This window comes from Juglans regia, chromosome 2 (genome assembly GCF_001411555.2).
Source record: "Juglans regia cultivar Chandler chromosome 2, Walnut 2.0, whole genome shotgun sequence".
NCBI lineage: Eukaryota > Viridiplantae > Streptophyta > Magnoliopsida > Fagales > Juglandaceae > Juglans > Juglans regia.
Genome location: NC_049902.1, coordinates 28,126,996 through 28,142,808, shown reverse-complemented (window position 1 = coordinate 28,142,808; position 15,813 = coordinate 28,126,996). Strand labels below are relative to the sequence as shown.

General features: G+C 36.3%; 1 protein-coding gene across 1 annotated transcript; it reads right to left on the bottom strand.

Annotated features, from left to right (window-relative positions):
* Window positions 1–813: 813 nt before the first annotated feature.
* LOC109021043 lies at window positions 814–1,956 on the bottom strand. The gene has a single exon (XM_019003577.2). The coding sequence runs from the start codon at window positions 1,772–1,774 to the stop codon at window positions 1,151–1,153; it is 624 nt and encodes a 207-aa protein (XP_018859122.1). The 5' UTR covers window positions 1,775–1,956; the 3' UTR covers window positions 814–1,150.
* Between the last annotated feature and the right edge of the window lie 13,857 nt (window positions 1,957–15,813).

The window sequence follows — 15,813 nt, the reverse complement described above, 5'->3', positions numbered from 1 at the left end:
ACAGGGCCCAGGTTCTAAACGAGCCAGGCTCATGCTGAACACTACAAATATCAAGTAAAATGATAGCCCAACCCAGCCCCAGTCCAGTCCAGCTTTTAGTAAGATAAATTATATTTGCAATCTTAGTGGGCGCACACTCTATTTTCAAAAAAATGGATCAATTTAGGATTTACATGAAAAAAATTATTTTTTTAATAATAGACTTTATTTTTTTTCAAAAGAAATATACGAAATTTGCAAACCCTAAAACTCTATCTAGCGTTACTCTTTTAGTAAATAGTATTTGCCAAGAAAACAAGGATCATTGAGCAATTAGTTTGTGATTGGATCTAAAGGAAAAAAGTTCAGCAAATTGATGGTCCAACTCAAGGTGGTTTAAGAGATTACAATTGGTGGTCATCGAGAGCCCAACCCAGGAGATGGCTACGTGTTTTCAGGCTGTAAGATTTAAATTAAACAAATCAGTATTATCATTATATGAACACGGATTTCCTCCTAATTTATAAATCTTTCAATTATATTGCACTAGATTTAATATTGGACAACATCCTAGCAATAGAAATGAGATATCCAAAACAATTATACAAGTTTTAAGAGAGATGAAGCCAAGATTTTTTTTTTTTTTTTTTTCATGGAGAGGATCAGACGAGGGAGTTGGATCACACATTCTTTATAAAAAAATATGATAGATATATAATTCCTTTTCCAAATTTTATATAATTATATTATAATTAAGAGATATTTCTAGAAAATAATTTATAAAAATAAAACAATTTCGTAAAAATATTCTTATTTTAAAATATAATTGCGTTGTCTTCATTCTATTATTTTTATTTAGAAAACTAGTTTATTAGGAGAAAATTAAGAGGGTGAAGCTTTGGTAGTGTGTCACATTGTCCTATATACGCCGTCTTTTCCGATATGACTTCACAGTTCACAAATTCACATTGCCGACTGCTCTTTCCTTCATATGTAGTCAGACGACAAAAATCTCTTTCACGATGAAAGCCCAAGACAGCTACAGAAACATGCATAGATACGAAACAACAGTACTGAAGACATGACATAGGCTATAGTTTTCATACCACGCATGGAACTTGAAACAAAAAAAGGAAACCAAAATTAAGGTGAGAATTGTACATTAATTCCCCTAAATGTCTACCAAGCCTTCTTTCTTAGAGGAAGCATTCCGACTGCTTGAGAGGCTCCATGCATCTGAGAACTCCACAGGCGAGACCCCACCATTATTACCACACTTTGCCACCGTCCTCACGCTCTCTATCAACTCTTGGGTGCGAGCCTCTTGCGACAGTATCTCCAACAACTGCTCTGGGCATATCACCAGCTTCACTTTCCAGAACCGGCCATTGTTGTACCTTGAGAAGACCTCTGTGTACGACCTCTTCAGCATCCCTTGGTAATCGAGTGACATCCTATATGGGGCAGCCAACGTCGACGACGACGATACGCTACTGATGGATCGAACGTGGCCTTGCCGCCTGACGATTTGTCCGTGCGTGCGCGTGTTGTCGTTTGTGCTGTCATTGAGTGGGAGGAGATAGTAGGACTCCCCGGCCACGAGCTCTTCGTGGTGAGGGAGTGGTTTCCAGAAAAGATCATGGCTGCGGAAAATGCCGTGGCCTGCAGGGAATTCATTGGTGATGCATCCTACGGTTATTGGAGTGTAGAATTCCATGATGCCTCCGTTGGATGTGACCACTTTGGTTACTCCATGATCGACCTCTCCTAAGCCTGCAAAGAGACAGTTTCCCATGTATGTATTAACACTAATCGAAGTGGAGTTTCTATATAGCTAGCTAAATTATCTAAAGCTGATCTTCTTGCTAGCTAGCTATTAATGGTGGTGGGCGCGTTTTAGAGGTTATAAAAGAGAGGGAAAGTCTAGGTGGGATAGGTGAGCGTCGGTGGGAATCTTCTTGGGAGCTTTCTTATTCCAACCACCAAAGAAGACAAAGTTGCAAAAGACAGAGGAAATGTGAGAAAGCCCACTAGTGACAATGTATATTGTAATGTAAAGTGGTCCAATATATTCATTCATACACCCAAAAAAAGAGAAGTTTTACTTGGGAGTTGTAGAGCATGAGCAATGGTTGCAACTAAATGACCGTTTGGGACCCATTTAGGCTCCAGAATCCTAGACACTGATCTAAAACCTTTAGCTAGCAAGCCAGTCAACATGATTAGAATCGCCCGTCGATGAACAAGAACCGGACCATTTGATTTGGCTTCCTTTCCTTTTGTACTTTTTCTTTACCAAAATCAATATTTGGACCCACATTAATTACTACGGCCATTACAAGTAATCCCTTTTCTTCTTTTAAGGGCAAACTAAATCATGAGTTACCGCTACTTAACGCGGCTGAGAGGTGTCTATATAATGCTCTCCTCTTAAAATTTCGACACCAATCAATCTACAAGGAGCGTTAAGGCTTGAAAGATGTTCCGAATGTAACTCATCGGGGGAGTTCTAAAAACGAACAATAGCACCGTAAAATGACCAACTGTGGGACTATAAGAAAATTAAATATTTAAAACGAGTTAATTACAACTAGAATAAATATTTGTAATGAGAATAGTCTTGTTTTAATAACAAATAGTCATTTTCGTAATAAATAATTCTTGTAGCGGTGCGCAGACTTACTTTCTTTTTCTATTTATTTATTTTATGACTAATCATAGCTGTGATTAAAGTCCCTTGGAATTATTTATGAAACCCAATTCTATATTTTTTTAAAAAATAAATGTGACTTGCTCTTTCAAAGTAAAAGATCTCCCACCTTAAGAGTTCAAACATGCATGTTAACCATCATGTTTGGTGCTAGTTATAATTGTACTTGAATAAAATTAATGCATGCAACCTATGATCAATAATTATGATATTGGAATGCAGCAACAGCTCATGTGATAGCACTGTCACGTACGTTTTGTCAAAATACACGCATGTCATGTAATTAATGTTGTAGCTGCCAAATTAATTCTAAAAAATTTGTCAAAGTGCCACCAAAAAGCATTAAGTGTATTGGTTGTAAATTGTCCCTATAGTCAATGACGAGACCACATTTGCACTCCAAAACATCAATGATCGAGTCCCTCTAATAAAACAGTACTAACCGAAAATGGACACATGATGTTCGAGTGGACGGCATTTTGACGTCCGGCCAATAGTAGTACCGTTTACACCAATATATTCTTTCCGAGTTTGTCAACGTGGTCCATGGAACATATATGATCATATCATCACCACCACCTTATTCAAGGCAACTGGCTGCAATCAACATCTCCATATCTCGTAACTCGATCCAGAATTAACTTTTAACAAAAAAAACAAATAAACAAACAGAAAAGAATGAAAGAAAGAAATCACTGGAAAAGAACACTGATAAATGGGACAGCTCCGCAGGAATTGAGGGCCGGGAGGGCCGTCGGCCGCAATTCCTTGAAGTTGCTTTGTTGGTGGACCTTTGGGAAATGGCTCTTAGCTAATGTGAACCTTTGGGGCTTGCTATGTTGCAATCCTTTTTTTCTGGATTTGAGTCATAATATTTATTTTTTACTAATGATGTTCTATGTGTTTAGGACTCGTTTGATTATACTGATCAGATGAAAGTTAAAAATTAAATAAAATATTATTAAAATATAATTTTTTTATATAATTTTTATTTTAATATTTGAAAAAATTGAATTGTGTATCGTATTTTGTGTATGAGTTTAGAAAATTTATATGATTAGATAAAATGAGATGAAATAATTTATATAACCAAACGAGACCTTGCACGTGGGTTTCATGAATTTGATCCCAACTGCATAGAGGTGTATTCTTTTTTTATGACTATATTTTAATTTTATTAATAATCCTCACTAATAGCACACACGACACAAGTAGAAAGCTGAGGTTACAAAAATGTAGGACTAATTTTTTTATGATGCATATTACAAGTAGTACTGAATGGAGATAGTGTCTCTCTCTGTTTTCTCATGAAAAAATAGAGTACTTTTTCCTAGTGCTGTCGGGTGGATTGAAGATCAATAATCGAGTTCTTTTTTTTCCACCCCAAATAATAAAGTGCCTACTCAGGGATGGTCTTAAGCATACACTGGTCTCCACAACTTGACATGGAACCAACACCAATCGATACACTTTTCCGAATTCCCATGACCATGTCCTCCACTGTTATCTTCTCGGTCAGCAAGTCGTGAAGCTAGCTGTTGCTTTGTCATAACAACTTTCATTATATCTTTGTACCACTTTTACCAATATCGATCCATTGTAGAACAAAGAAAGTAAGCCCGGCTAGACATATAGGAGAAGATAATGAACATGTCCGACCTTCAAGTACTCATATATAATTTAAAGGAAGGTGCCGCAATTTATGGTATTTCTGAGAGTTAAAAACAATAACTTGAGAAACTCTTCTAAGACATCTTTTACTGCAAGCATAGGCTTCGTGTGCTCTAAAATCCTGCAGCCAGTTTTCACAATCCTTTAAACTTCTAGGTGGCTGCACATTTATAGCTGCTTTGAGCTCAGGACTTTCTTTTGGGTCTAGTACCTAATGCCAAGCATGCAATTGCCCATGCTCCCAAATGATTGGTGGAGGAGAGATCATGTTAAAAAAAGAAAAAGAAAAAGGAATTACTAGAGAAGTTCATTTATATGTGTGATGGCGGGAAAGCTAGCTTTGAGAAGTTTTAGGGGGACAAGTGATCAGAGCCATATATTGGATGGTCTGTTACGACTTTTTGAATGGACAACTGATCATGAGTACGGGAAAAAGGAAGTATTGTTATGAATAGAGAATCTGGGAATTAATAAAACAAAAAGATCAGGGCGAGCAAGATAAAAACTTAAAAGAAAAATAGTTCATTCTTAAAAACAATTATAAGAAATTATCTTATAAATCTAATGTAGTTGAGTTATATATATTATATATTAGATTGTAAAATCATAAAATAAGTCTGACTTAACATGTTAAGCCCCATGCATTAGTTTATCTGATATTTTTTGGTAGACCTTCTAAAATCAAAAGCGTTAAAACCGAAGGAAAGAAATCGTGGTATAAAAACTGCAAATCAATGACCTAGCATTTGGAATTAGATGTAGTTCAGAAAGTCAGAAAGTGGGCTTTGGCTCTCTGGTCCCTTCCCGCTCTTAAATGGTGATGGCTCAAGTTATTTACAAACAACATTTACGGTGGTTTATGATCGGCTGACTATACCATGTAATATCGGTGAACATGGTGTTACGTACAACTTAGAAAGATATGAAGTGAATACATTGACTGAGAAGAAGAAATTCTGAATTGTATTATTGTGTAATATCTGAAGTTCAGCTCTGCTTTTATACACGTAGAATACTGAAGGCTATAAAAGTAAAATCAACATAACCAACGTAACTAACTAACAGAATTAGTTCTCTAATAGTCCTCTTCAAGATGAATTGTATATATTACGCACATTCATCTTGGGCAAAAGAGAAAAGAAAGAATTAAAACCCAATGGTTTAGTTAAGATGTCTGCAACTTGATGAGCTAAAGATATATGTAAAGTTCAAATTATGCCCGCTTGTATTTTCTCCCTTATGATGTGACAATCCAACTCAATATGCTTTATTCTTTTATGAAACACTGGGTTGGCAGCAATATCTAAAGCAGCTGGGTTATCACATAACAATAATGAAGAATTGGAAAGTGTTTGATGCAAGTCTAAAAGTAGAAAAATAATTCAAGTGATTTCACATATTGCAGATGCCATGGACCTGTATTCAGCTTCAGCAGATGACTTGGACACAATTTTCTACTTCTTTGATTTCCAAGACACAAGTGAATATCTAATGAACACACAAAAACCAAAAACTGATCTTCTTGTGTCACGGCAGCTAGTCCAATCTGAGTCAACAAAAGCTTTTAATTGAATGGAAGAGGATGCTGAAAAAAAAAGTCCTTGTCATGGAGCCTTTTTAATGTATTTCAAAATTCTCATAGCAACTTGCATGTGTGGTCGAGGTTGATCAAGAAACTGGTTTGGAACCAAGTAAACTAGCACTATCTATCAACTCCAAAGCTTACTCACTTTGAGATATGGAAATACATTTTTTCCTTCAAAATACTTGACAGGTCCAAGATCCTTCAATTTAAACTGATCATTAAGAGCAGTTTTAATTGATTCCATAGCTGTCATGTTGCTACTAGCTAAAAGTATATCATCTACATATACTAATAAAGCAACAAATTTAGTTCCTTCTTGCCTTGTGAATAAGGAATAGTTTGACTTGGACTGCTAAAAACCAAGTTGAAGTAGGGCTACTGTGAATTTTGAATTTCCGCTACCTAGAAGCCTGTTTCATGCCATAGAGTGACTTTTACAATTTACACACTCTAGTGTCCCCCTTTCGAAGATACCCAAGTGGTAACTTCATGTAAACATCCTCATCTAAGTCTCCATATAGAAATGCATTGTTGACATCAAGATGAATAAGATGCCAACCATGTATTGCAGCCAATGATAAAAAACAAACACCTTACTATCACACCATTTTTGCAACAGGAGAAAAGGTTTCAAGAAAATAAGACCCTGTCTTTGAGTATATCCTTTTGCTACTAGCCTTGCCTTATATCTATCAATTGAACCATCAACCTTATATTTAATTTTATAAATCTACTTACAACCAATTGAAATTTTATTTGGTGGAAGTTCAGTGAGCGTCCAGGTGTGATTTGATTCTAGAGCAGCTAGTTCAAGGGACATAGCTTCTCTCCAATGAGGATGATGGATAGCTTGATGATAAAATTCGGGTTCTATTTGAGATGAAATGGATACACTGAAGGCACGATGTGAGGATGACAATTTTGAGTAAGATATAAAATTAGAAATGTTGTAAGAAGTACCTGCTTGCTTACAGAACATACCTTTAGGAGATGTATTAGAGGTAGAGATAGCAAGATGGCAATGATAACTCTGCAAATATCCAGAAGTCTTATGTTATTGAGTAGATTTTCTCAAGTGAGCAAATTGAGTTTCATCTTGAATATTGAGCTAGTTTGGTGTGTTTGAAGAAATGGTATTTGGTGAATCAATGATGGTAGGTTTAAATTGAAATATTGTTTCAGGCTGAGGTGTGGGTTGTCTATTTGTAGTAGATGTTGTTTCTAGAATGTGCTTGAGTATTACAACTTGAGATGAAGCAAAAGAGGATTTAAGATCAGAAGAAAATGGAAAAACTGTTTCATGAAACACAACATCTCTAGAAATGAGGAATGAATTTGTCTCAAGATCAAACAATTTGTATCCTTTTGTGCCAAAAGGATATCTATGAATATACATTTTCTAGCTCTAGAGGCAAACTTGGATCTATTTTTAGTAAGAGTTGAAGCATAACATAATGAACCAAAAACCTTCAAGTTTGTATATGAATGAATGTTTCCATATAAAACTTCATGATGTGACTGATTATTTAGAAGAGGATAAGGAATCCTATTTATTATATATGTGGCTGTGAGTATACATTCACCCTATAAATTCAAAGGCACATTTGATTATAACCTCAAAGCTCTAACTACATTGAGAAGATGTTGGTGTTTGCGTTCTACTATGGAATTTTGTTGTGGTATTTCCACATAAGATTTTTGATGGATAAGACCTTTTGAAGAGAAGAAATCTAACATGTTAAATTCTGGACCATTATCAGTTCTTACACATTGAATTTTTGCTTGGAACTGTGTAAAAACCAAACTATAAAAAGAATTGAAAATATTCCTCACATCTGATTTAGACTTCATGAGATATACCCATGTTGATCTTGGATGATCATCAACTATTGTTAGAAAGTATCTAAATCCATCATGGGTAGGGACTGAGAAAGGCCCCCATATATCATAATGCAATAAATGAAAAGGAGAGCTAGCATTGTAATTATGAGTATGAAATGACAATCTTTTCTATTTTGCTAATGAACATACAGAACAATGATCTGTATGTACATCTTTATTTGGAAAAGAAACATCTGGAATTGATTTAGAAAGAAAATGAGACTGTAAAACATCCATAAACTCTTGATTATCCGTCAATTCTTCATTGGCCTAGTCCTGCTCTATTTTTTCTGCAACAAAATATACGGTTTCGACGAGAGAGTCTGTAGTAGGACTACTACAGTAAAATTATAAAAATCTCAGTAAGTTTACCCTAGAACTTATGCCCCTGATAAATCATGTAATTATGAAAAATATTAAAGAGAATGAAAATGCACATGAGACTGTAAAACTTTATCATTGTGCTTTTCATGCAAACTCTGTGAACTCTAAACCATATTTTATCTTTGTTAACCTTACACTCCAATCTCCCTCATGGACCTAAGTGTGCAACTCACTACCTTCATCACACCGTGGGTAACGATTTGAAAGCGTGACTTCATCTCAAGAACTTTATGCCAAAGGATTCACAAAACGTCCTTCACCTTTGAGTGACTTCTCTAGCGCCCGCCAGTTAAAGAGACACACCTACGTCTCAAGGTTGTTCCTACCTCTCACACGGTACGTTTATTATTCTTCATCAACTGAGAGATTTTCACTCCATTCTTAAAATAGTACTCCAAAGTAGACAAGGAAGCTCTATTAGAATAATTCACCATTCTAACTTGGGGTTGTGGCCATTTATAAAAGTCTTTATGCTTTATGCAGCCATGCTATGTGTACGAGTAACTTATTAACACTATAGACATTTGTAGCAGGAATAAATCAGGCTAACTTTAACAGGTAAATAGAGATAGAAGAATTAAGATGGTTGGTTCATGTGACACCAGTTTAACGTATATTCATGTATTTATAATTACATATTTGAATACACAAATAAGATAAGGAACTTGAAATACAAATTTAAAGATTATAAAAATTGTATACAGAGTTCAAAGCTACTGTTTTATTCAAACTATCATTCCTAGATTTATTGCATGATTTTCGGAACTAATTGGGGTTTATATCTAGAGTCTTTAGATTTTGTTGTGTATTGTATATCTTGTCTAACATCTCCCCTCAAGTTGATAGGGAGTGACCGAAGCATCAACTTGTCTCAAAGTAGTAAGAAATGGGAAGAAGAGAGGCCTTTGGTGAATATGTCTGAGGGTTGATCATAAGTGGAAATATAATGAGCTTGTAAATCCTTGTTTAAAATCTTCTCACGGATGAAGTGATAGTCATCTTCAATGTGTTTTGTCCTAGCAAAAAACACAGGGTTTGAAGATAAGGATAGAGCTCCAATGTTGTCAACCCAAGGGCAAGGAGCATAAGTTAGTGAAATGTGAAGTTCACGAAATAGCATTCGCAACCAATATAGCTCGGCCACTGTGAGAGCCATGGACCTGTACTCAGTCTCAGTACTGGATCTACTACAGGTTGTTTCTTAGTAGCCCACAAAATCAAGCATGGACCAAGATATATGGAATACCTATTATTGATTTATGATCATTAGGGCTACCAGCCCAATCAAAATCACAAAAACCATGTAGTTGAAGAAAGCCCTTTGTGAATTGAAGACCAAACTGAAGTGTTCCTTTAAGATACCTTAATACCTGCTTAGCAGTAGTGAGATGAACATATGTGGGACAAAGCAAAAATTGGCAAAGTTGGTCGACACTATAAGAGATATTTGGTCTAGTCAATGTAAGTTATTGCAAAGCACCTACCACTGTTCAATACTCTGTAGGATCAGGCAAAGGTTCACTAGAGTTTGCCACCTAAACAGCAAGGAGTTGGTGTAGGTTTGGAACCAACCATCTTAGTGAGATGAAGAAGATCTATCACATACTTTCCCTGATGAAGATGAATGTCATCAACAATGCGTATGACTAGACAATGGACCAAGGTCTTTGACTACAAACTCACGGCTCAAGTTAGAAATAAGTTGATAAATAATAGTGGAAGAGTTAGACCTAGTTTAGATAGTGAGTTGAGATAAGATGGGATGATGTATAAATTATTTAAGTTAAAATGATTTATGGGTTTTGGAAATAAGAGAGAAAAGTTGAATAAAAATATTATAAAGTTAAAATATTTTTAGAATATAATTTTTTAATATAATTTTTGTTTTGAAATTTGAAAAAGTTCAATTATTTTTTATGTTTTATTTGAAAGTTTGGAAAAGTTTTAATAATTAGATAATGATTAGATGAAAAATGTGAAAATTTAAAATTTAAAATTGAAAAGTATTTATACTTGTAGTGTTTGAGTATTGAGATGAGATAGAAACGTCTCCTATTCAAACTAGGCCTTACTGGAGACTATTATATCATCCACGTAAATGAGAACATGAATGCATATATTATGATGGTGAAAGATGAAAAGAAACTTTGTCAACGCTGGTACCAACAAGGCCAAGTTCTAATAAGGCTTGTGAGAAGCGCCTGAACCAGGCCGTAGGTGCTTGTTTTAACCCATAGAGTGATTTATGAAGTTTGCAAACATATTCTAGATGCTGAGGGTCTTCAAAGCCTTTAGGTTGTTCCATGAAGACCTCATTTTCAAGAAATCCATAGAGGAAGGCATTAGAAATGTCTGGCTATCTAATTGACTAGTTGTGATATACATCAAGAGCTAGGACAAGTTGAAGGTTGATGGTTTGATGACTGGGTTAAATTTCTCGTTGAAATAAATGTCATTTTCTTGATCAAAATTTTTTGCCACAAGTGCTTTTGACCTGTCAAATGAACCCTCAGATTTTTGTTTGAGCTTACATACCTATTTGTTCCTCATTACCTTCTTAGATGCAAGACGTGGACATAAAATCCACGTTTTAAGTTTTAAAGGGCATCAAATTCAGCCTGCATAGCATCACACCAATTCTGATCCTTCACTGCTTGAGAGTAAGTTGTTGGTTCTAAAGGAAGAGTGATTGTGGACAGGACTTGAAGAGGATGTTAATACTTTATAGTCAGGAAATTGCTTTGGTTTTAAGGAGTTTGTTTGGGAACTTGTAACCATACGAGAAGGTGGGGAGGGAGCATATTTTGAAGTTGAAGATTGAGGAAAGGGAGAAATGGCAGGAGAAGTTGATGGAGTCAAGGAGACATGATACTGAAATGGTGAAAACTCAAAAGGATGTTGACTAAGAGGTGCTTCAGATTCTGTTGTGGCCATTGCCAAAGGTGGGAAGAGACAAACCTGAGACAGTGGAAGGTGCAGAACCAAGAGTATTAACCTCTGCAGTCCGAGTAAGTATAGGTGAAGTTCGTGCAGCAAAATTAAGTTCATCAAAAACCACATGTCTTGAGATATAGACATAATCAGTATGAGGATCCAAGCAATGATAGCCCTTTAAGTTAGCACTATATCCTAGGTAAACACACTTCTTACTACGTTAGTGTACTTTATGAGTATTATATGGACGAAGAAGGGGATAACAGGTGCTACCAAATATTTTAAGAACATAATAATCTAGTTGCTTGTTAAATAACTTGAAATATGGAGAAACATTATCAGGAATAGGAGTAGGGAGTTGATTTATAAGATAATGGCAGTTACATCAATCCAATACTTAGAGGAAAGCTTCGATTGTGCAATAAGAGATAAACCAGTCTCAGTGATATGTCTATGCTTTCTTTTAGAAATCCCATTTTATTCAGATGTATATGGACAAGTTAGGCGATGGTTGATACCATGTGTTTCAAGAAATTCTTTAAATATGGTTGAAGTATATTCTCATCATTATTAGTTTGTAATTGTTTAATTTTACAGGAGAATAAGTTTTCAGCCAAGCATTTGAATTTAATAAAACACCTAGGGATATCATATTTGTGATGTAGGAAAGAGTCATGTAAAGTGAAAGAAATCATCAATGAAAACCAAATAGAATTTGCAACCACTTAAAGAAGATACTGGTGAGGTCCACAAATATGAATGGATTAAGTCCAAAGGAGATGTAGACCTACTACTTGACTCACTAAATGAAAGTTGGGGACTCTTGGCCACTTGAAAAGATTCACAAACTTTATTAAATAAGGAACCCGAGATAGATAGCACAGAGCTATGGACTAATTGTTGAAGAGTAGACTCACTTAGAGGGATGACCCAACTTTAGTTCTACACTTGGATTTGTGCTTTAACTCCTAGCAATGAAGTGAAAGAGGGAGGAGAGACAGTCTTTAGTGATGATTTATTGAACTAAAGATGCTACAAATAAATATAGTACACGCCTGCTTCACTCGGTCCTTAGAGGAGTGTCTCCTAGGTCTACAAGTCCTTGACAATAAAAGAGGAGGCAGTGAGAATAAAATAACATTTCTTATCTTCACACAAGTTTTGAATTGACAGTAAGTTAGTTGGGATAGCTTAAAATATTTTTGAGGAAAATCTTGATTTGGGAGAGGAAAATAATGAAGAACCAGTATGTGTGATATGCAAATCTCCTCCATTACAAACTTTCACCTTGTCTACACCTTGGTATGGTTGTTGTTGTAGGGTCAAGTTGTCAAGATCTGTTGTGATGTGGTTGGTTGCACCACTGTCCAAATACCATGGGTGTTCAACCTCCTGAGAAACATGTGATTGTGCTGCTAATGCTGCAAGCTGAGATGGAAGATGGCGGCCTTGGTAGGAAAAGTTTATGCAATGATAACAATCAAGCACCGGGTGATTTGATTTACCACATATTTGACAAGGTTGTCTAGTTGTAGAAAAGTGTTGATGATTGGTAGAGGACTTGTAGCCTTGCCAATTAGATGGTGTTGAAGATTTGTTGGGGAGCTTGCCTTGCTGTTGAGAGTAGTTTTGTTGCTGGAGAAATTTCTTCTTATTGTGCTATTGCTGCTTTGGCTTCTAGGTGAAGAAAGCAGTACTACCATCTACTGCAACATGCTTGGTTTGTGCTTCAATAAGGTACTCATAATTAAGCCATTCAGCTTGAAAGTCATCAAAGCATATAGTAGTATCACAAGTTGCAAAGTTCAATGTGGCGACGAATGGATGAAAAGCACAATTTAGACCTCCCACTATATAGGAAATCAAATCCTCCTCATTTACTGGTTTGCCAACTGGTGCAAGTTGGTCAGGCCAGCATTTGGCTCTTAACAAATAGTCGGAGCAGCTTCAAGACACTTGGTTCAAAGTCTGAAGTTGTCTCTTGAGATGTAAGATTCGAGATCAAGAGTTTGCAGCAAATCGATTTGCCAAGGTATTCCAAACTTGGCGAGAGGTGGTTAGTCCATAAACCATAGACAAAACCTTCTTAGATAATGTGGCATTCAACCATGACAAAATAAATTGATCATTTTTCTACCACGATCGATAGGCAAGATTGAGATAAAATGTAGTCTTCCCACGATCGATAGGCAGGATTGAAATACATGTATGAAAGGGGCGCTGCGGAGTCGGGGAATGGAAGGGGCTCAGCCCAGTTTCGTAAATCCCCCGCCCTGCCCCCGCATATATAAGAGGAACCCAGATCCCCAAGTCTTTAGTTTTACTTTTCCCAAACCTTCTTCAACAACTCAGTCCCTCTTCTCTCTTGTCTTTGTTTCTTTTGATCAAAATTCTCTTCGCAGCTCGCACATGATCTCTCTCGTCTTTGAGCCTCTTCCCCTCCTAGGTAGATGAATCCACTGCTTCAACCATCTTCGTCTTCTTCCTCAAAATCTCTTTCCTCTGACCAGTTTCGTTTGCTAGACTTTCTATTTATTTTGCAGGTTCTTGAAGCTTTTATTTTCCTTACATGTATTTCACAAGAAACCAGATTAATAAGAAAGGAAAAGCGGAAACCAACACGTCTGCAACCTCCATTGACTACAGAGGGCAGAGCCTGTTTCCAGATCTTCAAACGAGGTTGTTTCGCTCCCCTTCGACTTTGCTCTGTGCTAAAACTCAATCCCTCTTCTCTCTTGATCTTCAAACCAGATTTTCACTCTCATTTTCTTTTGGGGGGTTTGATTCCGTTGACAAGTTCTAGGGTTTCGTTTCAATGGTTTGTCGTTGTGGTTGGAAAAATGGTGGACACTGGACATGGTAGTAATCGATTGGGGGTGGGAGGGGAGGGGCCAGGGGCGAATGGAAAGAAGTCCACCCCGCACCCCATGCAGCGAACGGGGTACCCCGCCCCGCATGGATGAAGGCGGATTCCAGGAAAGAAATCCCCACCCCCGCCCAGCCCCATAGGGGGTGGGTAGCACCCTTAGAGGGGAGGAAAGAGAGGGAGAAAAGGAAAATTGAGAAAAAGTTAGGATTTATGGGATTAAATCCCAACCCTTCATCTAAAGGTCCCCAAATTGGATATGATGATGAAGATTTAAACACTGAAATAAACTAACTAAATAATAGGAATTAAAATATAAATACAATGGGACTAATTTAAATCCCAACCTAATTTCTAAAAATATAATCTTTTATTATAAAATAAAATGATGAAGTTTGCTAAATATTTTTAAGAGAAATAATATCATCTAAATAAATAGAGTTTTTAACAAAAAAAAAATGAAATAATGAATATTCAACAATATTCTTAAAGAAATAAAATTATTTAAAGAAAATAATTTTCTAAAAATATATTATTTCCAGGACTTCACAATATAAAAAGGCTTACTTGAAAATTAGGCTTGGTCCAACAACACTAAAAATACCCCATTTAAAATAATTTTAGACAATTTAAAATATTTCAAAGACTTTAAAATACTGGATTCCATTTAAAATTCATCTGCTAAATTTAAAACACGACTTCGAGATTTAAAATGCATAGATGGGACTCGTGACCAACCGAGAGAAAAGGAGCGGTTCGTCACACCCACCCACATGCACATGAACGCACACCCCTGCACATGCACGCACACCCACACCGACACGCTCGCACAACAAATGCACACACACTTGTGCCACAAAAGGAGAAGAGGTAGAAGGGAGTAAGAGTTGGAGTACGAGTAGGACTAGGAGGAGGAAAAGGTGTAGAAGGAGGACGAGGCGAAGTAGTAGGAGGAGGACGATGACGAGGATAAGAATAAGCAGAAAGAGAAGAAGAGATGATGATGATGACGATGACGAAGACGATGGTGGAGAATGAGAGAATATGAGAAAAATGAATGAAAAAAATTAAATGTTTTAGTTTTAAGAACAAAAATATAAATATTCCCCAGTAACATGAATAATTTATGAAGCAGAAAATATGTTATACTAAAAAAGAACATTCTAACAAAAATAAACATTAATAAGAAAAATTATACCTTATTCAAGCCATCAGAATGTTGGATAAGACTACTCTAGCAAAATTCATGTACCTTCTTATATAATGGAACAAATGCCAAAATAACAAGGTTTCTAGGGCCAAAAAATATGGTCTCTGTCATAGATATTGTTTTAATGCACAAAACAACAAATAAAAAAACAATAGCATGACAAAGTAGTACATGTACCGGAAAAAGCACTTATGTAGCTTGAATACAACAAATTGGAGTTCATATTAAATGAACTTCCAAGCAAATAAATAACAAATAAAAAAAATAGAGAGAGAAAATGTGAATGCACTACTAAAAAGTAAGAAACAATTACCTTTGCATGCTTGTTGGGCTTGTCCATGTCCAAGTTGATTTCCTCCTACATATAGTTTCAATCGAATGCCACACACACACACACAACCACGCGCACAAGCAAACATGCATGCACACTCAGCCACTCACCCAAATGCACACAAACACACAACCTTGAACATGCACGCACACCCACCCATAACCACATGCACCCACAACCAAATGTACACACTCGCCCCCCGCAGAAGGAGCAAAGGGAGAAGAGAGAATGGAGTAGGAGTAGTAGGAGGAGGAGGACTAAG